The sequence below is a fragment of the Pseudophryne corroboree genome, chromosome 4, assembly GCF_028390025.1.
Source record: "Pseudophryne corroboree isolate aPseCor3 chromosome 4, aPseCor3.hap2, whole genome shotgun sequence".
NCBI classification, from domain to species: domain Eukaryota; kingdom Metazoa; phylum Chordata; class Amphibia; order Anura; family Myobatrachidae; genus Pseudophryne; species Pseudophryne corroboree.
The window spans coordinates 785,092,919-785,119,658 of record NC_086447.1 but is presented as its reverse complement, the minus strand read 5'-3'; the positions used below and the strand labels follow the sequence as shown (position 1 = coordinate 785,119,658).

The 26,740-nt window shown below is 46.1% G+C and overlaps 1 protein-coding gene across 3 annotated transcripts; it reads left to right on the top strand.

Moving 5' to 3' along the window:
• The first annotated feature begins 293 nt into the window (after positions 1-293).
• On the top strand, positions 294-23,481 carry LOC134910375 (cytochrome c oxidase subunit 7A-related protein, mitochondrial). 3 transcript variants are annotated; one of them, XM_063918325.1, is made up of 3 exons: positions 294-694; positions 21,359-21,487; positions 22,756-23,021. In XM_063918325.1, the coding sequence occupies exons 1-3, from the start codon at positions 623-625 to the stop codon at positions 22,822-22,824; spliced, it is 270 nt and encodes an 89-aa protein (XP_063774395.1). In that variant the 5' UTR covers positions 294-622; the 3' UTR covers positions 22,825-23,021. The 3 variants fall into 3 exon arrangements, with proteins under 3 accessions (XP_063774395.1, XP_063774393.1, XP_063774394.1); XM_063918323.1 differs by having other exon boundaries at positions 311-694; positions 22,781-23,481; XM_063918324.1 differs by lacking the exon at positions 294-694 and adding an exon at positions 1,150-1,216 and having other exon boundaries at positions 22,781-23,481.
• The last annotated feature ends 3,259 nt before the right edge of the window (positions 23,482-26,740 follow it).

Below are 26,740 nucleotides of genomic sequence, written 5' to 3'. Positions count from 1 at the left end.
ATTTAGTTATGCTAGCCCAGAAAATTCCATGTTATGAATGTAAGGCAAAATAGAATATTGACATGACATTTTAACACCTGGAAGGTTCATTGTAGCAATAACCTGTGGTGAAAGATGAAGTTTTCTTGAAGGTCCCCCCCGTATGGTGATAAGTTACTACACAGTCTCTGCTGTTGGTACATGAGGTGGCTGCATGTGCAGAGGTCACTGTATGCCTATCACACAGCAGTACAGAGGTGAGGGAAGCTCAGTGTGTGACACCATGATCACATGCCAGCTGTGAGTGAGGGTGACCCAGCTAGTGACACAGCGCACACACTGACACAAGGTGACACCGAGCGCCTGCCCGCCTCACTGCCTGCTACAGTAGCCGCAGCTCACACCCGGCACAAGCCCTAGCCGGCTGATGTGACACCGGATGGAGGTATATGCCGCACCCGAAAGTAATCCGTGCCCGAAACCTAACGTGACAGGACAGTAACCGTCCTAGTGACAACAGGCGGGGCACGGGCAGCCTCTACGTCATCACACTGCGCCAACTGAGGGTGTGAGGCCCTTCTTGCCGGAGAGGACGGAGACCAGCAGCAGCCGCCGCCGCACAGAGCCCCAGCCCGGCCGCGTCATGTACTATAAGTTCAGCGGCTTCTCCCAGAAGCTGGTCGGGGCTGTGCCGGCCGAGGCGTACAGCCCGCAGGTGAGGAGGGTCGGGGGAGAGCCGGGGTTGTGTCTGACCTTCAGCTTACCTCCCAACCTGACCCTCTCCAGGAGGGACAGAATGCTCTGCTTCTGGACTTCTCTCTTAATTTATGATTGCAATCACCTGTGCTGAAACACCTTTCTTATCCATTAACCTGTTCAACACAGGTGATGGCAATCATACATTAAGAGGGAAGTCCAGAAGCAGGCATTGTGTCCCTCCTGGAGAGGGTAATGTTGGGAGGTATGCTTCAGCGGGCCGGCATGGGGTATACCTCCCATCATGAACCTCTCCATGAGGGTCACAAATTCAATGCTCTGTTTCTGGACTTTTAATTTGTGATTGCCATCACCTGTTTTAAACAGGTTAATGGATAAGAAAGGTGTTTCACCACAGGTAATGGCAAGCATACATTAAGGGGGAAGTCCAGGAGCAGAGCATTCTGTCCCTTCTGGAGAGGTTGCGTCTATGTTGCCTTCGTGCAAACGACCTGGACGTGACAAAACGAGTGGGCAGGAGGTAACTTCTGCCCTTACAGCTCCTAAATGTTTTCTTCGTTCTCCGTTCGTTTGGGGTATTTTTTTTTTTCTATGCAGCATTGGACGCTCGCCACACATCGGGCTCGGTGTCTCGCTCCGCTCGTGACACTTTTCTATTCCAAATAGATTGTGACATGGACCCAGGGGGTTATGGGAAAGGTCCTCTGCACGAAGAGAAACTAGACGCTACCCTTCTGGAGAGGGTCATGTTGGGAGGTATGATGGGGGTATTGTAGCACTGGTGGCGTGCCGTGCAAGTAGTAGCTGTGCTCATGCTTGTAATGGGCCCTACACACTTACCGATCCGACGGCAGACCCGGCGGCGTGGGGGTGGTGACGGGGGTAGTTAAGTTTCTTCACTCCCCCGGCACTCGGCTCCTTAGCACTGCATGCTAATATGGACAATCTCGTCTATATTGGCCTGCATGCATAAGCGACGGGGCACCAACGATTAACGAGTGCGGGGCTGCGCATCGTTAATCGTTGGTGCCTACACACTGCACGTTATGAACGAGTTCTTGTTCATTAATGAACGAGAACGTTCATATCGTGCATTTTATCTGCCAGTGTGTAGGGCCCTTACCTCTCTGGTCCCTTGGCATATGCATTCTATATTGAATCATTGTATGGTCCTATGCTGCTAATTATTTAATAAGTGGAGTGTGACAGGAAACTGGGGAGAATGCATGTTGAGAACATACAAATGCCACACTGATAGCAGCTTGATCTGAATTAATCTCATGACTTCTATGCTGAGAACAAGTCATCCTAACGACTGTGCTTACAGTGCTGCCAATGTTCTGGTTTTCTCAGACTTGTTCCCAAGTCATGGAAATGCTGTACTTCTAGAAATGGATTCCTGTGGCCATAAAAGTGCTTTATATAGTATCTAAATATAGGGTAAAACCATACTTGCCTACCTGACCCTCTCCATGAGGGAGAAAATGCTCTGTTCCTGGACTTTCCTGGTAATGTATGATTGCCATCACCTGTGGTGAGCTAGTTAATTGATAAGAAAGGTGTTTCACCACAGGTGATGGCAATCATACATTACCAGGAAAGTCCAGGAACAGAGCATTTTCTCCCTCATGGAGAGGGTCAGGTAGGCAAGTATTGGTAAAACAATGTTACAAATATATCTGTGCAAAAATCTGTGTCATTACGTTAAACAGCTTATTTCTATCCTCTGCAACAGGCATGTCAAACTCAAAATCCCAACTGGGCCGAATAATCAAGGTCTAAGCCTTGTGTGGTCCGCAGGAAAAAGAAGAAGTCTTATGTGCAATTTTTTAAAGTTTTATTAGAAAAACCAACAATAAAGAATAATCAAAGAGATGGGGGGGAGGAGTCATTTGATATGCCAGTTGTCAGGATCCCGGCGCTCAGCATACCGGCACCAGGATCCCGACACCCAGCATACCGACAACTATTCTCTCTCTTGGGGGGTCCACGACACCCCTGGAGGGAGAATTAATAGCATCGCGCCAGCTAGCCCACAGCGTGGCGAACCCGCAAGAGGATCTTTTGCGCACGCCTGCTGGCGGCATGCCGGCGGTCGTGATCTGGGCGCCGGGATCCCGACAGCCGGCATAACGTAGTAGACCCGTAGCGGCTCCGTGGACTAGGAAGAGAAGTCGCTATTAGATTAGTTGCGCCTGACCGAAAGTTAATAGTGTGAGCTGGGAGCTGTTATTCCCCTTCATATATCACTGTATAGTCCCCTCTCCTCTATATATTAACAATACAACGTATCGGTGGGAGCTGTTATTCCCCCTCATACAGTATATAATTGTTCGGTCCCCTCTCCTATATAATACTTATCAGTGTGAGCTAGTAAAATGTCACTTCCAGCCCCCTCTACCCCTCCAGTCAAGGTAAAGTTGGGCCGCAAAATTATGCATTGTGGGCCACATGTGGCCCGCAGGTTGCGAGTTTGATATGTCTGCTCTGCAGGATAAACCAGCTTAAAGGGGTCGGTACAACCTGTATATCTTCTGCGACTAGAGATATAGGGGGCGACTCAGTTGTTTAATGGGTGCATTAAATTGCATATTCCCACATCACTTTAGACGGGGTGGTTTGCATTTGTTTGGGCTCCCATTGTTTTATCGTGCCCTGCTGGGTGCAATGCTGGGTTTAGCTACGTAAAACGTGTGTGATAGCAATTGAGTTGCCCCCATAGACTGACAGGGTTCCAGGGAATTAATAGCTGCACTGGGTTGGAGCCTAGAGGCAGCCACTGTATGGAAATTATAGAGAATTTCCTCTAAACATTTTGTTCAGTAATGTTAGGTACACACTAGATTGCTCGCAAATGATGCAATGTTGTCATCGAAGGGACCCAGCGGGGGTGCCGGCATCTGCAAGTGTATACACATTTGCCGATACCGGCACCGACGGGGTATGGCCCTTGCTGGCGATGTCGCCCATCGGACTTGCATGCAGTCCAGTCGAGGACTACATTCTCAGCTACATAATGCATACACACTGGACGATATTGTGAACGATCTATCGTACAAGATATCATCTAGTGTGTACACACCTTAAGACTCTGGAGAAGCCACACAACACTGATTGTACCACCGTGTATTGAAAAATGGAACGTGTCATATTAGAATTGCATTGTTTTTATTGAGATGCTAAAATCAAGCCAATGATATTCTCAGGCTTGAGAATATTTTAAATCTAAATTTGCCTTGACTAGGAATAATTTGATCAATGGAGCTCATTCAGAGCTGGCCGCATTAGCATGCACAGCAGCAAAGTGATTGACAGAGGCAGGCGTTCGCTGGGCGGCGACATGGCAGCGACATGGCATTGGCGGGGGGGGGGGGGGGCAAGCCGGGCTGAACGGGGGCGTTCTGGTAGCGTTTTCGGGGAGGCTGTCTGATGTCACACACAGCCACTTCCAATTAAAAAAATGGCTGCGGGCACCCGACAGCGCAGCCAGGGGTCATACTTAATGTCGCACCGTGAGGTGGCCCCCAACATGTGAGGAGATGGAGGCAGATCTGGCAGTGTATGCTGCGATCTGCATCTATCTCTGAATAAGGTCCAATGGGGGTCATTCCGACCCGTTCCCACGCAGCGGTTCATTGCTGCGGTGCAAACGAGTCGGAACTGCGCATGTGCGGAGTGCGCATTGTTGCTCGCCGGGCAACGGCGCGCACATCGAAAAAAGACGACTTATCACTGATCGCAAGAAGATTGACAGCGGACAGGCATTCTGGGGCGGATAGTCACCGTTGGATGCCGTTTTCGAGGATTGGTCTTCCAAACGCAGGCGTGTCCAGGCAAACGGAGGGCGGATGTCTGACGTCAAAGCCGGGAGGAACGTCGCTGGATCCGTCGCACAGGGTAAGTCGATCCAGCCTTACTCTTCAACAGCAGAAAACTTTTTAGCTAAGCAGGGCTGCACAAGCGAATGCAGCCCTGCTAAACTAAAATACACTTCCCCATAGACGTGGATTAGTTGATCGCACCAGCAGCAAAAAGTTGCTGGCTGCGATCAACTTGGAATGACCACCAATATTCATAATACAGATTATTATTTGCTACCAGCAAAGAGTAAATGAAAAAGTAGCTTCAATTTTAATGGCTAGAAAGAAGAAGGAGCAGTGTTCTCCCCAGGGCCTTTTTCATGGGTGCTTAACCTAGCACTTTTCTTACACCACCCAGCTCTATGAAAGAGTATGCTGGTGCCAGCCAGCACTGGGTGCTGTGAGAAACAGAAATACTCGTTGCACAGAGTACCCTCAAGGGACAGAGTATGCTAGCTGCCTCCTCAACAACGGCCCACCCTGCACTTGAGGCATGAACTGCGGGCTCGCAGCCTCTCCTACCCACCAAACATTAAGTGGGTTGCAGGGGGGATGGCGCACAGTGAGCTTCTTACCTCCTGTAATAGGGTTTCATAGGGTTTGGTGAGCCCACCTCTCTCTCTTCCTCCTGGCTAGCTCATAATACAGCTGTACAACATTTCATTGGAGAACATTGGAAAGCTATCACATTGATCATAAATATTTGATTATCAAACAGGCAGTCAATATGGAGGTACTCATGTATAGGTCTATTTACTGAATGATGGATATTCATACACATCCTAATCAAAGACTGAATTACAGGTTGAGTATCCCTTATCCAAAATTAAAAATCACATTTTTGGTTCCCCTACTGAAATGACACACATACATATATATTATATTATATCTCTATATAATAGATCTATATATACACATAATATATAATATATATGTTGTTATCTCAGTAGGGGGCCCAAAAATGTGGGATTTTGGATAAGGGATACTCAACCTGTACCACAATACTTTTAAAACGTGCTAGTGATTTTTAGTAGTGCTATCAATAGATAATGAGATTGTGGGAGGTGATGTTATGCGGGAGGGAGAGAAGATAATCAGCTTAGTCATGGACATGTTAATTTTAAGAAAGCGCTGGGACATCCAAACAGAGATAGCAGAGAGACAGTTGGAGATACGAGTGAGGAGAGGTCCGGAGAGGAAAGATAGATTTGAGTGTCATCAGCATAGAGATGATTTTAGAAATCAAAAGAACTAATGAGCTTACCTAGTGAGGACATATAGAGAGAGAAAAGAAGCGGACCAAGGACAGAACCTTGGGGTACACGTACAGTGAGTGGAAGTGGGGGGAGGTGGAGTCATGAGAGGAGACAGAGAATGAACGGTCAGAGAGATAGGAAGACAGCCAAGAGAGATGGCAGGATCACGCAGACCAATGAGTGAAGGATTTGCAGTAGGAGAGGGTGGTTCACAGTGTCAAAAGCAACAGAGAGGTCAAAAAGAATAAGTAGAGAGTAGTGGCCCTTAGATTTGGCAGCATGGAGGTCATTGCAGACCTTTGTTAGGTGCAGTTTCAGTGTAGTGGAGAAGGACGGAAGCCAGACTGGAATGGGTCAAACTGAGTGTGAGGAAAGAAAGGAAGTAAGGCGGTTGTAGACAATACGCTCATGGAGTTTGGAGTCAAAAGCGAGAAGAGAGATGGGTGGTAGTTGGAGAGAGTGTTTGGATCAAGGGTAGGTTTTTTAAGAATAGGAGAGATGAGTGCATGCTTGAAGACAGAGGGGACAGTGCCGGATGAGAGGGAGAGATTGAGAAAGTGGGAAAGATGGGAACAGCCAGAAGGAAAGAGGAGGCGGGAGGGGTTAGGGTCAAGTGGGGAGGTGGTAAGGGGAGAGGAATGAATGAGGGCCATGATTTCCTCACCAGATGCATGGGAGAAAGATGTCCGAGTTGGTGAGAGGGATGGGAGAAGGCTGGTTGCTGATGGTCTGGTGTGATGTCCTGAAGTATGGAGTCAATTTTGGATGTGAAGTAAGTGGCAAAGTCAAGAGCAGAGAGTGAGGAGGGGAGACGAGGTGAAGGTGGGCAGAGGAGTGAGTTGAGAGTGGCAAAGAGGCGCCGGGGGTTGGAAGACTGGGAGGAGATGAGGTTCTTGAAGTATGACTGTTTAGCAAGAGAAATGGCAGCACTGACGGATGAGAGCATTAGTTTGAAATGGAGGAAGTCTGCCTTAGAGCGTGATTTCTTCCAGTGACTCATTTTTGCAGATATCTGGTGCATTTGGTGTGCCAGGGTTGAGGTGTTAATTTGCGAGGGTGAATAGTAGTAGGTGGAGCGACAGTCAAGAGCAGAAGTAAGGGATGCATTGTATATGAAAGTGGCTTGTTCAGGGCATAAGAGAGAAGTGAGTCAAACAGGGAGGAAAGGAATGTGGTGTCAATAGCCTCAATGTTACGCTTAGTGATGGTAGCCTTGGAAGGTAGAGATGTTGAAGCAGAGAGAGGTTAAAGGAGAGCAGGTGGTGATCAGAGAGGGGAAATGGGGAGTTGGGAAAAATCGGAAATATCACAACGGTGAGTGATGACCAGATCCAGTGAGCTCCCATTCACATGGGAGGGTGAGGAGGTCCACTGGGAGAGACCAAGTGAAGAGGTGAGGTTAAGGAGTTTAGAGGCAGGGGATTGTGTGAGGATATCAACAGGGATGTTGAAATTGCCTAGGATAATGGAGGAAATGTCAGAAGAGAGGAAGCCAGGAGGCAATGTCAGGGGGGCGGTAAATGACATCTACTCTAAGATGAACTGGTTGGAAGAGGCATATAGTATGGACCTCAAATGTAGAGAATGTAAGGGATGGTACTGGTGGTATGAGTTGGTAGAGGTAACTAGAAGGTAAAAGGACCCCAACATCACCCCCATGGCAACCCCCAGGTCGGGGGTTGTGTGTGAATGCGAGGCCCCCAGCAGAGAGAGCAGCAGGAGTAGTGTCAGAGGGAGTAATCCAGGTTTCAGTAATGGCTAGTAGGTGTAGGGAGTTGGAAATGAAAAGGTCATGAGTGGGTACCAGTTTGTTACAAACAGATCTGGCATTCCAGAGGGCTTAGGATAGGGGATATGAGTTTGCGGGAGAGTTGTGAATGAGATTATCAGGGTTGCTATAGCGATGAGGTGAGATTAACTTTGAGGGCAGGGATGATGAGAGAGTAGTGATGGCGCGGGTGCCTGAGCTAGGGAGGGAAACTGCAGGAGGTGGTCAGGGAGGGAGTTCAGTGTGATGTGGATGGGGGTGTGGGGAGATGACAGGGAAGGGAGGGAGGTAGCAGGGCTGAGTCGTGGGGTAGTAGGACCATGGGGCAGAGGTTAATGAAAGTGGGGTGATAGGAAACAGGGATGGAGGGGAGAAAGGAGGAGGTGTAGGAGACTGGGGGGGGGGGGGGAGGATAAAGGTGTGAACAGGGGACAGGATACATGATTAGGTAGACACTGAGGGGGTTACAATCATCTTCCCTGACGTGGGGGGACGCCCAGCACAGGGCTAGTCCGCTCCGCATGTCAGTCCAGCCCCCCCCCCCCCCCCCCCTTCCCTGCACAAGTGCAAAAGCATCGCACAGCGGTGATGCTTTTGTACTTGTGGAGTAACTCCCGGTTAGTGGAGTAACTGCCGGGAGTTGATCGTCGCTGTCCCTGGTCGCAGCGGCTGCGTGTGACGTCACGCACCACTGCTGCCCGCCCCCGACCGGTTAGGCCACACCTGCATTGGCCAGACCGTGCCCCTTAACAGCGGCCAGACGCCGCCATGCCGCCCCCTCCCGCCCAGCGAGTGCCTCTGCCTGTCAATCAGTCAGAGGCGTTCGCTAGGGAATGACGGCCTTCGGCCATGTGTCGGCGCACTGCGGCGCATGCGCAGTTCCGACCCGAACGCTGCGCTGCGATAAACTGCAGCGAGCGATCGGGTCGGAATGACCCCCTGAGTGATGTGGGGAGTAGAAGAAAACCTTGACATATAGTGTTAAGTAGGTAAATAGGTTGAGGGAAACTGGAACTAGGAGTGGAGGTTGTAAGGGAATCAGCAGAAGAATTGCAGAAATGCAGGTGAGAAAAGCAGTGTAAGCTCAATGGGTGTAGATTTAGTTTGAAGTGAATCAAAAGCGTAGATAAAGTGGGTGCAGAAATGTATTTAGGGCCTAATATACATTTGTATACTGTATATCCAGTCCGGGCTTGCCTATAGAGAAGTGTAATATCTATATATTACACTTCAACGTCAGAAGATAAAGTCCGACAACGTCAGAAGATAAAGTACAATGGGCCTAATTCTCAGTTGATCGCAGCAGGAAATTTGTTAGCAGTTGGGCAAAACCATGTGCACCTCAGGGGTGCAGATATAACATGTGCAGAGAGAGTTAGATTTGGGTTGGGTGTTTTCAAACTGAAATCTAAATTGCAGTGTAAAAATAAAGCAGCCAGTAATTACCCTGCACAGAAACAAAACAACCCACCCAAATCTAACTCTCTCTGCAAATGTTATATCTGCCCCCCCCCCCCCCCCCCCTGCAGTGCACATGGTTTTGTCCAACTGCTAACAAACTTGCTGCTGCGATCAACTCAGAATTACCCCCTTAGACTGTAAGGAATGAGGATTGTGAGTGAGGGTTAAACAATGGTAAATCAGAAAGGACTTTTAAGTGTTTGTAGGTAAAATTGCATTGGTGCAGCTGTGCATAAAAAAAACAAATTAAGGTTGCTCTGGCCTTGGTCTGTTCTCTATTTCCACTTCTGTGTCATGTCTTAGTTCACAAATTATAACAAGCAGCGTGTGAACTAAAATATGACACAGAAGTGGAAATAGAGAAAAGGCCAGGGCAACCAGGTCATTGCTTGGTGGGCCTATATATTAGGACCAAAAATTATGTTAAGAACATCAATTTTGCTCTGTTAGATTACAGCATTTATGGCAATTATTCTGATTAGCAGTGCTTAGTATTATAGAGTGTGCATCTGCAATTTTTTTTTTTTTGTGTGTGTGTGTGGAACTTCAAGTCTCAGCATAAAAGCACCTCTCATTATGTTTGGACTTAGGGTGTGCAGTCCAAGGTCGCCACTCTACCTTGTCAGGATACCGTCATGCAACCGCCAGCATCCCGAAACCTCTGATATCGACAGGTGTTCTGGTCATTACAGTGTCCACACCTGAGACTGGGATCATTCTCAGATGATCACAAATGTTCCAACCAAAACAGGCGCTCATGTGATCCAGCCTCTTAGCCCAAGCAGTAAATGGGTTGTTATGTCTGTCTAGTCTGCATTAATAATGGTACTAAGCTGGATAGCAAGATGTGATTTAATTTTTCAATTTCATTTGATTTGTAAATTGGTTTAGGATCACTCATAATACCTAATTGTTCCATATTATGATGGGAATTAATAGCATATAGGGGATTGGTAGGATATTAGAAGTGAGCAAGTTAAAGCATGGCAAACACATCCGACACTGAGTATGCCTATAGTCTGCCAAGATGGGTAACATAATATATAAAGCTACCCAAATAGCCCGTAGTGTAGAAATTAAAGTGCATCAAATTAAATTCACATAATAACAGAAATTTTTGCTTGCAGTAAGTTTCATTTAAAAAAAAAAAAAAAAGTTAAATGTTGTACAAACTTTAGAACAATAATGAAGGAAAAAAATCACATCACATAGACCATAGGTCTTCAACTTGTGGCCCTCCAGCTGCTGTGAAACTACACATCCCAGCATGCCCTGCCACAGTTTTGCTACTATGCTAAAGCTGAGCCAGGGCACGCTGGGATGTGTAGTTCCACAGCAGCTCGAGGGCCGCAGGATGAAAATCCATGACATATATGGTCTACAGCCTTATCGGTTGGAGTCCACTTTGTAGGAGGATACTACACCAAATTTAGCAGCAAGTGCTGTGAAGCAGTCTCTTCAATCACATAGTACCTAATAGTAATAATTAAACCCGTAGTGGGGATGAGTTGGTCCTAGAAAATGATAGAAGTTGCAAGTATACCTAAATGCTGTGGTCCCTCTAATGAAAGTCTGTTGAATATGTTTTCACCTATCTCGCACATAGGTGGTGTTACTCCTCAGATCTGGCACCGATTCAGCAGTGATTGGTAATAAACAGTAAAAAAAAAAAAATTAAAAAATCTCCCTTGTATTTGCAGTTATTAGTAAGTCTCCATCTGTACACTCCACTGACGAAGCTTATTCTGTGAAAGTGGCGCAGCAGTTATTAGCCAGGCACTTATTGATAATGGGAAAAGACCGATCCATAGGAAATTAAGTTGATATTATTAAATACCAGCATTGATAAGTATTGTGGTTCCAGGTGGGAATTTGAGAGTAATTTCTGCTAATAACGTTGAGGAAGTCTATTCCTGAAGGCTAATAATGCTGATCATTTTATTATGATTTTGCACATGTAGAAATCCTCTTGTTGCATTAAACATACAGTACAGAACTGCAAGATGTGTAGCTGGAAGCTGTGAGGATCTAGTTCTGCAAGACGATGAATACCTTCAGTCTCCAGCCTTGGGTCACACTCTGCGTTATTAAACGTGGTCGGATGTATTTGCAGCTTGGTGACTTATATCAAGGTCACATTGACATTGGAAGTCTATTTCGTGTCATTAGACACCCTTATGTGATAATTTTACAGCAAATGGCTGTAACGATAACAACGAGAGGTGGTGAGACAGAAATAGGCCATCTCTCCCACTGTCTGGTCTAATGACAAGTAGTTCTGACAGGTTTGTTTTGGGAAGGGGGCCAGGCAACTCATTGTCTTTGTGTTAACGCTTTGCAGCCACATCCTGCTCTTGTGTAATTGGTGAAGTTACAGTATGTGGAAGTGAGCGTAACACAAAGTGAGCTAGCTTGCCGTACTTCATTGGCATGACCTTCGTTAACGAAGGTTTGTTGTAAGAAGCAGATGTGATAAACATTGACAGCAATACAGAATAGGCTTGTCTGAATATTACCTTTTGACAGTTGTTATTGTCAGCTTCTCAGTTGCTGTGTAAAAAGGTGTTACATTTGTACTGACGATTTGCAGAGTTTTTATTTCCCAGAGTTTATTTTTATATAGAGACTTGAACTAAAATATGTTTGAAACTATTGCGCTGATCGTTTTCAGAATAAATTCATATTTTCAAAGTCTACTCCAAACTACGGTCTTTTTTTAAGAGCAAATATTAAAATAAATTTTAACCTTAATAAAACTGTCCTTCCCTAACTTTCACTGTATAATACCTAGACCATGTAACACCTGAGCGTTTTGATGCAAAATTTGTACTTATCACAGGAAGTGATGGCCATCCATACAGTTGTGCCAACAGCCACAATTTGTATTTTGTAAAAAAATAAAAAAAAATAAAGAGTAACTAAACGAAGTATCTGGCTCTAGTGGTGGTAAGCCATAACTGTTGAAAAATAATCTGAAACGAATATATAAACCTTTTTAGATCTTGGACTGTAGAGCTATCACACCCTTTATAAAGTGGTTTCCTTACACCCAAGAGAACAAGTTTTCATTACATTTTTCGTAGAATATCTGGGGTTGTAATTATGTGCAATGAACTGCGGGAAGAATAACAGAAAAGGATATTTTTCCTGTTTTGTCCCCCTAGGTATTTCTTATCAAACGGAAATAGAGTTATTTTAAAATGCTGTCAAGAGAGGCCTACTGTAGCTGTTCCCATGAAAATAAACCAGTATAAGGTTGGCCACTGGCTTTCAAATAGTGGGGGGAATTCAGTTGAGCCGTGCGCCCCCTGCTGGCCGTCTGTGGTAATGTGTGACTGATCATAACAATTCAGCCCATTAGCATTTAGCGCAGCTAAACCTGCCTATAGGGGGTACATTTACTAAAGCTTCTAAAACAGAGCATTGATGATGCTCCCCATAGCAACCAATCAGATGCTGTCTATCATTTTCTAAAAGGCAATAGAGAAATGAAAGACAGCATCTGATTGGTTGCTATGGGCAATATCACCAATTCTCTGTTTTAGAAGCTTTAGTAAATGTCCCCCTAGATCTCTATTGGGCGTCTAAAGTCTTGGGGTTGGGTGCCCAAACTACAGACTTTTCACACCATTTTCTCTGACGTCCTAGTGGATGCTGGGGACTCCGTAAGGACCATGGGGAATAGACGGGCTCCGCAGGAGACTGGGCACTCTAAAGAAAGATTTAGGACTATCTGGTGTGCACTGGCTCCTCCCCCTATGACCCTCCTCCAAGCCTCAGTTAGATTTCTGTGCCCGGCTGAGCTGGATGCACACTAGGGGCTCTCCTGAGCTCCTAGGAAGAAAGTGTTTGTTAGGTTTTTTATTTTCAGTGAGACCTGCTGGCAACAGGCTCACTGCATCGAGGGACTAAGGGGAGAAGAAGCGAACCTACCTAAGTGGTGGTAGCTTGGGCTTCTTAGGCTACTGGACACCATTAGCTCCAGAGGGATCGAACACAGGACCCGACCTCGTCGTCCGTTCCCAGAGCCGCGCCGCCGTCCCCCTTGCAGAGCCAGAAGCAAGAACTTCCCCCGGTAAGAAATTGATAATTTCTAAATGGTTATTGGCAGCGTACCCTTTCCCGCCAGAGGATAGGTCACGTTGGGAAACACCCCATAGGGTAGATACAGCGCTTACACGCTTATCAGAAAAGGTGGCACTACCGTGTCCGGATACGGCCGCCCTGAAGGAACCTGCTGATAAAAAGCAGGGGGTTACCCTGAAAGATATAGTCACACACTCTGGCATTATATTGCGACCAGCCATTGCTTCGGCATGGATGTGCAGTGCTCCCGCTGCGTGGTCAGATTCCCTGTCGGAAAATAACTATGGATAGGGACAATATTTTGCTGACAATAGAGCATATAAAAGACGTGGTCTTATACATGCGTGATGCACAGAGGGATATTTGCCGGCTGGCATCAAAAATAAGCGCTAGGTCCATTGCCGCCAGACGGGGGTTATGGACTCGGCAATGGTCAGGCGATGCCGACTCGAATCGGCACATGGAAGTTTTGCCCTATAAGGGGGTAAAACTGTTTGGGGATGGTCTTTCAGACCTCGTTTCCACAGCTACTGCTGGGAAATCGACTTTTTTGCCACAGGTTACCCCACAACAAAAGAAAGCACCGTATCATCAAGTACAGTCCTTTCGGCCCCAGAAAAGCAAGAGGGCTAGAGGCTCATCCTTTCTGCCGAGAGGCAAAGGTAGGGGAAAAAGCTGCAGCACACAGCTAGTTCCCAAGAGCAGAAGTCCTCCCTGCGTCCGGTAAGTCCACAGCATGACGCTGGGGCTGCTCAGGCGGACCCGGGTACGGTGGGGGCCCGTCTCAGAAATTTCAGCGCCAAGTGGGCTCTCTCACATGGATCCCTGGGTCCTTCAAGTAGTATCTCAGGGGTACAGGCTGGAGTTCGAGACGTTCTTCCCCCCGCCGTTTTCCTAAAATCTGCCTTACCGGCACCTCCCTCTGCCAGGGAGGCGGTGTTGGTGGCTATTCAACACTATAATCACAACAAGTGATTGTCAAGGTGCCCCTCCTTCAGCAAGGAAGGGGTTACTATTCCACAATGGTTGTGGTACCGAAACAGAACGGTTCGGTGAGACCCATCTTAAAATTAAAATACTTGAACTTTTATATCAGAAGATTCAAGTTCAAGATGGAATCGCTCAGGGCGGTTATTACGAGCCTGGACGAGGGAGATTACAGGGTCTCCCTGGACATCAAGGATGCGTACCTGCATGTCCCCATTTACCCTCCTCACCAGGAGTACCTCAGATGTGTGGTACAGGACTGTCACTATCAGTTCCAGACGCTGCCGTTGGAGTTGTCCACGGCACCGAAGGTCTTTACCAAGGTAATGGCCGAAATGATGATACTCCTTCGCAAGAAGGAAGTTTTTATTATCCCGTACTTGGACGATTTCCTGATAAAGGCGAGGTCCAAAGAACAGTTGGTAGTGGGGGTAGCACTCTCTCGGGAAGTGCTACAACAGCACGACTGGATTCTCAATATTCCAAAGTCACAGCTGGTCCCGACGACACGTCTTCTGTTCCTGGGAATGATTCTGGACACAGACCAGAAAAGAGTGTTTCTTCCAGTGGAAGCACACGAGTCCTGGAAAAAATGGTAGCTTCGTACGAAGCATAATTCCATTCGGAAGGTTCCACGCAAGGACGTTCCAGTGGGACAAATGGTCCGGGTCCCATCTACAGATACAACAGCGGATAACCCTGTCGGCAAGAAACAGGGTGTCGCTGCTGTGGTGGCTGCAGAGGGCTCATCTACTAGAGGGCCGCAGATTCGGGATACAGGACTGGGTCCTGGTGACCACGGAGGCCAGCCTTTGGGGCTGGGGTGCAGTCACACAGGGAAGAAATTTCCAAGGAGATTTCGCTTCACATAAATATTCTGGAGCTAAGGGCCATTTACAATGCCCTAAGCCAAGCAAGGCCCCTGCTTCAGAACCAGCCGGTACTGATGCAATCAGACAGCATCACGGCGGTCTCCCATGTAAACAGACAGGGCGGCACAAGAAGCAGGATGGCGATGGCAGAAGCCACAAGGATTCTCCGATGGGCGACCTACACCCGGGAGAATGGGGACTTCTTCCAGAAGTTTCCAAATGCGGGTAAACCGTTGGGAATGACCACGGGTGGACATGATGGTGTCCCCGCCTCAACAAAAAGTTGAAAAGATATTGCGCCAGGTCAAGGGACCCTCAGGCGATCGCTGTGGACGCTCTAGTGACACCGTGGGTGTACCAGTCGGTTTATGTGTTTCCTCCTCTACCTCTCATACCCAAGGTACTGAGAATAATAAGTATGCGAGGAGTGAAAACCATACTCGTGGTTCCGGATTGGCCAAGAAGAGCTTGGTACCCGGAACTTCAAGAGATGCTGGCAGAGGACCCTTGGCCTCTGCCGCTCAGACTAGACCTGCTGCAGCAGGGACCCTGTCTGTTCCAAGACTTACCGCGGCTGCGTTTGACGGCATGGCGGTTGAACACCGGATCCTAAAGGAAAAGGGTATTCCGGAGGAAGTCATCCCTACCCTGATCAAAGCCAGGAAGGATGTCACCGCAAGACATTATTACCGCATTTGGCGGAAATATGTTGCTTGGTGTGAGGCCATGAAGGCCCCGAAGGAGGAATTTCAACTGGGTCGATTCCTACACTTCCTGCAAGCAGGGGTGACGTTGGGCCTCAAATTGGGGTCCATCAAGGTCCAGATTTCGGCTCTGTCGATTTTCTTCCAGAAAGAACTGGCTTCACTGCCTGAAGTTCAGACTTTTGTCAAAGGAGTTCTGCATATTCAGCCTCCTTTTGTGCCCCCAGTGGCACCTTGGGATCTCAATGTGGTTTTGGCATTCCTGAAATCACATTGGTTCGAACCACTTAAGACTGTGGAATTAAAATATCTCACGTGGAAAGTGGTCATACTGTTGGCCCTGGCTTCGGCCAGGCGGGTTTCAGAATTGGCGGCTTTGTCTTGTAAAAGCCCTTATCTGATTTTCCAGATGGATAGGGCAGAATTGAGGACTCGTCCTCAGTTTCTCCTGAAGGTGGTCTCAGCTTTTCACTTGAACCAACCTATTGTGGTGCCTGCGGCTACTAGGGACTTGGAGGATTCCAAGTGGCTGGACGTAGTCAGGGCCCTGAAAATGTATGTTTCCAGGACGGCTGGAGTCAGAAAAACTGACTCGCTGTTTATCATGTATGCACCCAACAAGCTGGGTGCTCCTGCTTCTAAGCAGTCTATTGCGCACTGGATTTGTAGCACTATTCAGCTGGCGCATTCTGCGGTAGGATTACCGCAGCCTAAATCAATAAAAGCCCATTCCACAAGGAAGGTGGGCTCATCTTGGGCGGCTGCCCGAGGGGTCTCGGCTTTACAACTTTGCCGAGCAGCTACTTGGTCAGGGGCAAACACGTTTGCTAAATTCTACAAATTTGATTCCCTGGCTGAGGAGGACCTGGAGTTCTCTCATTCGGTGCTGCAGAGTCATCCGCACTCTCCCGCCCGTTTGGGAGCTTTGGTATAATCCCCATGGTCCTTACGGAGTCCCCAGCATCCACTAGGACGTCGGAAAAAATAAGATTTTACTCACTGGTAAATCTATTTCTCGTAGTCCGTAGTGGATGCTGGGCGCCCATCCCAAGTGCGGATTGTCTGCAATACTTGTACATAGTTATTGTTACAAAAATCGGGTTTTGTTGTGAGCCATCTCTTCAGAGGCTCCAATTGTTATCATACTGTTAACCGGGGTTCCTATCACGTGTTATATGGTGTGATTGGTGTGGCTGGTATGAGTCTTACCCGGGATTCAAAATCCTTCCTTATTGTGTCAGCTCTTCTGGGCACAGTTCCTAACTGAGGCTTGGAGGAGGGTCATAGGGGGAGGAGCCAGTGCACACCAGATAGTCCTAAATCTTTCTTTAGAGTGCCCAGTCTCCTGCGGAGCCCGTCTATTCCCCATGGTCCTTACGGAGTCCCCAGCATCCACTACGGACTACGAGAAATAGATTTACCGGTGAGTAAAATCTTATTTTTTTTCCCCCCACTCCTCTAGAGGATTCCAGAAAAAATGATACAGCAGCGGCTAATCAGCGCCTGATCAAAGCAGCAATTGAATTGCTCTGATAGACGCTCATTACTACAGCCAACCAGCAGCTGGCACGCGGCACTATTGAATATCACCCAGTGTGTCTTGTGCCTGTGGTGTGTTCGTAGCCCTTTCCACTGATGGGAGTTTTGGCTGATTTAAACCAAATGGTTTAAAAAAAAAAAATCACCCCCCCCCCCCCCCCCCCCAAAAAAAAAAAACCTGTTATACTAATAAACTAGTCCTATTCAAAATGTTTAATGCCAGTGGCATGCCTGTTGCTAATTTTTAACTCCTCCTTTGTGTGTGTTTTTTTCTGAAAAGTGCTTTTGCATTTTCCATTGTGTATTACTATTCAGATATTATGTAGGACTAATCTCACATCTCTGGGTGTACTTTGTATGCTTTAATATGTTTAGTCAATCTACATATATTCATATATTTAGTCTATATTAATAGGAATAATAAGTAAAACAAATTGAAAGCATTAAAACCTGGTTGATCAAGGTTTCTAATACATAGCCATGTTTCACAGTATTATTAATATAATAAGCATGATTCAATTTTTTTCCCATTAAAACATTAATGCAAAAAAACCAAAACCTTGTTTAAACCAAAAAAACATAATTTTTTATTTTATTTTGTTAATTTTTTTTTTTGTTTTGTTTTTGTTTTGTTTTTTACAACCCTGGAGGATGGTAGTCAATTTTTTACTAAGGGCCCAGCTGCCTCTGATGCATCGGTTCTGCCGTAGGCGCATTTTTTTGCATCAGTATTTGAGAGTTGTCATGCCACTGTTTAAGTAGCTGGGTGTTACGGTTCCTTCCCCACAGGACCCACCACTCCCCATTTATCTGGGCTTGGGACCGGCTATGAGATTCAAATAGGCTGAGTTTGTGGGCTCAAGTAATCTTCCTATTGGCTTCTATGTGCACGTTCTAGTTGTGGGGAAGAATGTACACTGCGAGGAGCCATAGCCATGATCTCAAATGGAGGCAGGTGATTCCTTGCCATAGGTACAGAGACCCGGCCCTAACCAATATGATGCCCTAGGCAAGATTTTGGCCGGTGCCCCCTAGCACAACTGCTGGTTCCGCCTCTGACCTTGCACCTCTTTCCCAGCACTATCACCCCTCACCCGTAGCAGTCCTTATTTTGGTGTTTGTACCCCCTATATTTTAAATAGGAACAGTTCGCACATTTGGCGCACAGACCAAAAAGGGGTGTGTTTTTGCTGGCAAGGGGCATGGCCACACAATAGTAACCCCAATTCCAATTACCCCACACAGTACTGCAACTTTATTCACATTTGATCATGCGATAGTGTCCATAATTCATATTAAATCCCACAGTAGTACTACTTTACCTTAAAAGTTACTCCTCACAGTAGAGCCCCTAATTCACATTACATCACACTGAATTGCTCCTTATTCACATTACACCACACCCTATTGCTCTTTATTCACATTAGACGACACAGTAGTGCCCTTTTTATACGCAACGCCACATACAGCACCTTATACACATAATGCCACACATTAGTAATGCATTTATACACATAATTCCACACAGTAACGCCCCTTACACATATGAGACACATTATTAATGTCCTTATAAACATAATACGCCTTACACATTATGACAACCTTTATTAATGCCCTATTACAAATAATGTCCCTTACACATATGCCGCACATTATTAATGCCCTTATACAGATAATGACACACATACAGTACTACCCTGTTAGACATATGCCGCACATTATTAATGCCCTTATACATAGTGCCCCTTACACATGTTGCACATTATTAATGCATTTTTACATGACACACATAATGCTCCTTACACATATTCCAAACAATACTGCACAACCAACCCACTCACATGCACACAGCACTCACACTGCCACTAACACTGTGACCTCTGCCTCTGCTTGTGTACAGAAGTGTCCTCATAAATCTTGCCTCAATGCTAACGTTGGGCACCTTTTTTTAATGAAAATGCATCTTATTTGCATTGCTATGTGGCTAGGATGCATAAGCAGCTTCTGCTGATTAAAATGATATGCAGCATGCCTATATACAGCGTGAGACTGTGGCTGTATCTGCATATGAAATGGTACACACAGAATATAGGCATGTTGCATATCATTTTAATCAGCAGAAGCTGCTGATGCCCCTAGGCATATCAAATGCCCTAGGCAATTGCCTAGTTTGCCTATACCTATGGCCGGCTCTGCATAGGTACTACAGGTGACACGTTATGCAGTGAACCTATGGTGCATAATAGCATTGCCCTAAGTGCTATGCATTCTGCTCCTATGGTCCAGGGCTGCAGGCTAGGGGTCTTTCAACAGCACTTCATTCCTCTTTCACCCTCAAGGGTATTGGGGGGAGCACAGATATGTTTCACAGATGCAGCCAGGTGACTCCTTGCCATAGGTTCTACAGGTTGGCACATTATGCAGTGAACCTAAGCGTTCACTCATAATATCAATGTCCTCAGTATGGGCCACAGTGTTCCTATGGTCCGGTGCTACCGGCTTAGAAAATTACGACTCAACTACAATTTGAGCGTCCTTTAGTGCCATTTTGTTTTCTCTGCTGCCATCAGGGATTGTTTGGAAGGCACGGTCATGGTTCTTCTCCACCTCAAATGCAGCCAGGTTTGGGATAGAGACAATGGGTGGCAAATTCTTCAGTAAAACCGCAGTGCTTGTCATAACACTGATTCCCTTTGTTCTGGGCGCATTGCTCTTAAGGTCTGGCTCTGATGTAGAAGTCCTTGTTAGGCAGCAATTTGTTTCCTCTGTCTTGGGGGAGCACAGATATGGTTCTTCTCCACCTGTGTCTTGATGGTCTTTGCCATGCTCGCATAGGACAGCGTGCTGCATGATTGTATGCGATATCTGCATTTGTGCCGCCATGACCATCCTGCTTTTGCCGCTCAGTGCACCCTTTAGCAGCCAGGTCAGCTTGCTGTCATGATAGTTTATATGGCTGCCTGGACTGTTGCGCAGCGCTATCATGTATATCCTGAGTGGAAGAAGGGAGAGGTTGATGTAACCTCCCTCTTTCATGGTCTGGCGCTGTTTGTTTGGCTAGCCCGCCCTGATCCGGTCAGGTCAACCATGTACAGCTTGCTTGTGCGCATGCCATTACTGACCATCTGATGCACGTTGACCTATAACACTGCATGGGATCGTGATGAATTCTTATTAGCTGCTGTGGCTGCTTCTGTGCTTCACTTATTCTCCTTCCTCAGCAAAGCCATGGTCTCCTCAGGACTGCTGGGGGAGAATTTGGCAATCCCTTCTGTTTTGTTTCCGTTTGGATCCTGAGGGCTGAAGCCCCAGAGGATGGTCTTTTAAAGATCCCTGCCAGTCTCATTATAGATCTCAGCGTAGGACAGTGACGCTTAAAAATCATTTGTCCTTCTAGACTCCTTGATGGTGATAAACAGGTCCTTAAGGGTGGCAAAATAACTCCGGGCTCCCGATTCTTACCCATCATTGTAAAGATCTTCCCTGTGCTTGTTGGGCCATAGGCAAATACGGCAGCATTATAACCGGATATAACAGACGTAGCCCCGCTGAGCTGCGTATTTAGCCACTTAATTCACTACAAATGGGGCGCTTGCGCATCTTAGACTGTAATTAACCACTTTCCGAAGTGGTGTCTTCTTCCAGCGTCAGGAGGCGGTCCTTTGTAGCAGTGGTAAGTTTGTAGTGTGTGCGGAGTGTCTGTGAGTGCTTGCAAGTGAGTGCATGAGTGTATGTATGTGAGTGACACACCCCTCATCAGCTCCTTCCCCAGTGGCAAGAGCCCTGTACAGGTGAGTATGTACTTTATTATTATTTTTACACGCTGCGGGGTTGAACAAGCCTGATTTAGCATGAATCACTGTTGTCCTTGTAATCCATCGTTCAAAACCACCAATCACAGTGGCTTTGTAAACCTAGTAGATAGTAAATATACCCCATGGACCCCTTGGGGTCTCCGACTTTGATGTACAATATCATTATACTACGGAGAGTTATTGCTGAAGTTTTGCTATAGACGTTTTTTATCTGCTTTTCTAACCCCCCACCTTTTTCAATAATACTAAACTTTTTGAACATATTGCCGGTCCACCTACTCTCTAATTCAATACATTTCATTTTGTTTTCACAGGGGCTAAGACCATTCGCTAATCCAGAGTCACCAGCACCCATTTTTGCCACTCCAACAAAACTCCCAAGTGAAACTGCTTCTGAATACTTTGGCAAAAACAAAGTGCCAGAGCTACAAAAATTGTTCCAGGTAATTGTCAGAAAATGGTTATGTTCTCCCATGCTAGATACAAATGATAGAGAACTATTATATGTATATTTGTGTGTATCAATGCATAAATAATCCTCCATGATGCCTTTTGTAAACCTGGCACTTACTGAGTCGGTCTCGAGTCATGCTATACATAGGAGTGAATGTTGGGAAAAGTAAGCTATTAACATTGAGCCCTATAGCTGGTTTGTAGTTGCATCAACAGGGTTACCTACAAACTAAGTGATTCTGTTGAACGTTGATCGCCAGGTGTCTGGCCGGAGGTTAATTGCCCAAGCGAAAATGTGAAAGTTAGTTTCCAGGCATGTAGGAGAAACCCAGAGCAGTCCACCTCTAGCTGAGCTAGGCAGGACAGGTACGGCACACGGAGAGAGCAGGTTACAGAACAGCAAAGGTACAGGAGGGTGACTGCCACCACTGAAGGCTTCATCTATGAGAAGAGAGGTCCATTCTGTAAAACACCTAGGCCTTTTAGTGGTCCTAAGGTTGTACAAACTTTATGTTAATTACATGGTAATTAGTACTTTATCAGCGTATCAATCACACATAAGGAGCTAGCTGATATATACATAGAAATAAAATCTTCAAAATATGTTGTAATTCAGGTGAAACCAAAATACAAGTTCCTCTTTTAAATACTGTATGCTTTGATGAGTGTGTAATCTGCTGAAAAGCCATATTCTAAAGACTCATAATCTGGCCTCGGGGTGCCTTTGAGTGATGTCAGTTGGGCATGTCTGGCTTTCTAGATAAACATATCACAGCTTAGCTATACAGCACTCTGATGTACAGTATCTATTTCTTGTACAGTATAGTAGTTAGGAACCATGGACGTGCTAAGTAACTTAGAAAGCGAAATTAATGTTCCATGATGTGATGTTGGACTCTCCATATCAGATAGCACGTTGTATGCAAAAGATGCCAGTTAGTATTACGCAAACTTATTTGTATCATTGAGTCATTTCTAATGAATAATCGAAATGCATGATCTTCCTAATTTCAAAAAGAGTTAATCATTAGCAAACTGCAATTTCTTTTCCATACTGAAATTATATTGCTCAATAACTAATTTATCATAGGGAGAAGTATCTGTGTGGGGAGATTTTTTAAATTGGTACTATAAATAAATGAAGAATTATCTGTTACTTTGTCATATGATCCTTTTTCTTTTCTTTTTTTAGTCTTCCTGCACCAGTTCTTCTCCTGAAAAAAATTGTCATTTATTTAACGTCATGCATTTTTTACAGTTTTATTTTATCTTTGTCTCCAAAGAAACCCGATGGCATACCTGTACATTTAAAACGAGGATTTCCTGATAGACTACTTTACCGTACCACTATGGCATTAACAGTTGGAGGGGTTGCCTATTGCCTCGTAGCCATCTACATCGCATCACAGCCCAGAAAGAAATAGCGGACAATGGGACTGACGACCATGGTCACACCAAATGAGTTTTATTTTTGTCCGTACATTGCATTTTATGCCGTGTTTTACATAAATTCTTCTTTGTTAATTATTTGCAAAAAAATTGGTTCCTTACCTAAATTAGCCACTTCTTTAACAAGCACAGTGTGACTGCTTTGCTCTTTGGGTAAATTAACAGGTTATTATTGGTCTCAAACAGACAACCCAACTTCCTTCCTGTAATGTACTTTATGCAATGCCTATTTAAAGTGAGTACTGAGCAGGAGGTACTAGAATTTACTTTTTATTCTAGTACCTTGTTTAATAAGCAATACACAAACTGGGAAACAAAATCACTGGGAATGTGACATTGTTTCAGGCTTCTCTGTGCCCCCAGTAAAAATGTTGTATGCACCCTTAGGACTTAAATATTCCATCGATAAACATGCAAACCAAATGAGGGAAGATGCAATGACTTTGTAAGGAAGCTGGCCCTATGTCCAGTGAAAGTGAGACTCGTGTACACTTTGGAGCTGTATGTAAGTGTTTAAATAAAAGCTGACCACAAATATCGAGTGAATCGTCTTGTTACAAGGATAAAACCAGAACATTTATGCAGCCACTAGAGCATGCCACACAACTATTAAAAAAATGGTCTGTTTGATATCGTTAGCTAGATTTACCTACAGTATGTGAGTGGTAGTGATACTATATCATATTTTGGGGGGGGGAGTGCAGCACTTCCGAAATAAGGAGTCTATGTACTAAGCCTTGGAGAAAAATAAAGTAGATGGAGATAAACTACCAGCCAATCAGCTCCTGTAGTTGTTCAAACTCAGCCTATAACATGGCAGGTAGGAGCTGTTTGGCTGCTTCTTTATCTCTCTCCACTTTATCTCTCTCCAAGGCTTAGTATATTGACCCCTTAGTCTATGGATACACCTTTCTGTTTTGCCCATTGACAGTTGTAATGACACCATGAAAACCTTTTCTCTATCGTCCTAGTGGATGCTGGGGTTCCTGAAAGGACCATGGGGAATAGCGGCTCCGCAGGAGACAGGGCACAAAAAGTAAAGCTTTTCCAGATCAGGTGGTGTGCACTGGCTCCTCCCCCCATGACCCTCCTCCAGACTCCAGTTAGATTTTTGTGCCCGGCCGAGAAGGGTGCAATCTAGGTGGCTCTCCTAAAGAGCTGCTTAGAGAAAGTTTAGCTTAGGTTTTTTATTTTACAGTGAGTCCTGCTGGCAACAGGATCACTGCAACGAGGGACTGAGGGGAGAAGAAGTGAACTCACCTGCGTGCAGGATGGATTGGCTTCTTGGCTACTGGACATTAGCTCCAGAGGGACGATCACAGGTACAGCCTGGATGGTCACCGGAGCCGCGCCGCCGGCCCCCTTGCAGATGCTGAAGTTAGAAGAGGTCCAGAATCGGCGGCTGAAGACTCCTCAGTCTTCTAAAGGTAGCGCACAGCACTGCAGCTGTGCGCCATTTTCCTCTCAGCACACTTCACACGCTGTCACTGAGGGTGCAGGGCGCTGGGGGGGGGCGCCCTGGGAGGCAAATGTAAACCTATATACTGGCTAAAAATACCTCACATATAGCCCCCAGAGGCTATATGGAGATATTTAACCCCTGCCAAACTTCACTAAAGAGCGGGAGACGAGCCCGCCGTAAAAGGGGCGGGGCCTATCTCCTCAGCACACAGCGCCATTTTTTCTCTCACAGAAAGGCTGGAGAGAAGGCTCCCAGGCTCTCCCCTGCACTGCACTACAGAAACAGGGTTTAAACAGAGAGGGGGGGGGCACAAATTGGCGATATAAATATATATATAAAGATGCTATTAGGGAGAAACACTTATATAAGGTTGTCCCTATGTAATTATAGCGTTTTTTTGGTGTGTGCTGGCAAACTCTCCCTCTGTCTCTCCAAAGGGCTAGTGGGGTCCTGTCCTCTGTCAGAGCATTCCAGGTGTGTGTGCTGTGTGTCGGTACGTGTGTGTCGACATGTATGAGGACGATGCTGGAGGAGGCGGAGAAATTGCCTGTAATGGTGATGTCACTCTCTAGGGAGTCGACACCGGAATGGATGGCTTATTTAGGGAATTACGTGAGAATGTCAACACGCTGCAAGGTCGGTTGACGACATGAGACGGCCGACAAACAATTAGTAACGGTCCAGGCGTCTCAGAAACACCGTCAGGGTTTTTTTATAAAAAACGCCCATTTACCTCAGTCGGTCGACACAGACACGGACACTGAATCCAGTGTCGATGGTGAATAAACAAACGTATTCCTCATTAGGGCCACACGTTAAGGGCAATGAAGGAGCTGTTACATATTTCTGATACTACAAGTACCACAAAAAAGGGTATTATGTGGAAGTGAAAAAACTACCTGTAGTTTTTCCTGAATCAGATAAAATAAAATGAAGTGTGTGATGATGCGTGGGTTTACCCCGATAACAAATATTGGCGTTATACCTTTTCCCGCCAGAAGTTAGGGCGCGTTGGGAAACACCCATTAGGGTGGATAAGGCGCTCTCACGCTTATCAAGTGGCGTTACCGTCTCCAAATACGGCCGCCCTCAAGGAGCCAGCTGATAGGCAGCTGGAAAAATATCCTAAAAAGTATATACACACAGACGGTGGTTATACTGCGACCAGCGATCGCCATCAGCCTGGAGATGCAGTGCTGGGTTGGCTTGGTCGAATTCCCTGACTAAAAATATTTTATTGATATAGAGCATTTAATAGGATGCATTCTATATATATGTATGCGAGATGCACAGAGGGATATTTGCACTCTGGCATCAAGATAAGTGCGTTGTCCATATCTCCCAGAAGATGTCATGGACACGACAGTGGTCAGGTGATACAGATCCCATACGGCACATGGAAGTATTGCCGTATAAAGGGAAGGAGTTATTTGGGGTCGGTCCGTCGGACCTGGGGGCCACGGCCACAGCTGGGAAATCCAACCTTTTTACCCCAAGTTACATCTCGGCAGAAAAAGACACTGTCTTTTCAGCCTCAATCCTTCCGTTCCCATGTGGGCAAGCGGGCAAAAGGCCAGTCATATCTGCCCAGACATAGAGGAAAGGGAAGTAGACTGCAGCAGGCAGCCCCTTCCCAGGAAAAGAAGCCCTCCACCAGTGGGGGGGTAGTCTCAAGAGTCTCAGCGCGCAGTGGGATCACTCGCAAGTTGACCCCTAGATCATACAAGTATTATCCCAGGGGTACAGATTGGAGAGTCGAGACATTTTTTCCTCGCAGGTTCCTGAAGCCTGCTTTACCAACGGCTCCCTCCGACAAGGAGGCAGTATTGGGAAAAAATTCACAAGCTGTATTTCCAGCAGGTGATAATCAAAGTACCCCTCCTACAACAAGGAAAAGGGTATTAGTCCTCCACACTATATTGTGGTACTGAAGCCAGATGGCTTGGTGAGACATAGTCTAAATCTGAAATCTTTGAACACTTACATAAAAAGGTTCAAATCAAGATGGAGTCACTCAGAGCAGTGATAGAGAACCGGAAAAAAGGGGACTATATGGTGTCCCTGGACATCAAGGATTACCTCCATGTCCAAATTTGCCCTTCTCAACAAGGGTACCTCTGGTTCGTGATACAGAACTGTCAATATCAGTTTCAGACGCTGCCGTTGAATTATCCACGGCACCCCGGGCCTTTACCAAGGTAATGGCCGAAAAGATGATTCTTAAAAGAAGAAAGGCATCTAAATTATCCCTTACTTGGACGATATCCTGAAAGGGACAAGTTTCCAGAGAACAGTTGGAGGTCGGAAAAGAACTATCTAAAGTAGTTCTACG

Excerpts from the sequence above, each read along its gene's own strand:
- LOC134910375 (XM_063918323.1), top strand. The coding sequence starts at position 623 with ATGTACTATAAGTTCAGCGGCTTCTCCCAGAAGCTGGTCGGGGCTGTG. Across the intron at positions 695-21,358 it reads CCGAGGCGTACAGCCCGCAG|GGGCTAAGACCATTCGCTAA; the intron begins GTGAGGAGGGTC and ends TTGTTTTCACAG. Across the intron at positions 21,488-22,780 it reads AGCTACAAAAATTGTTCCAG|AAACCCGATGGCATACCTGT; the intron begins GTAATTGTCAGA and ends TTGTCTCCAAAG.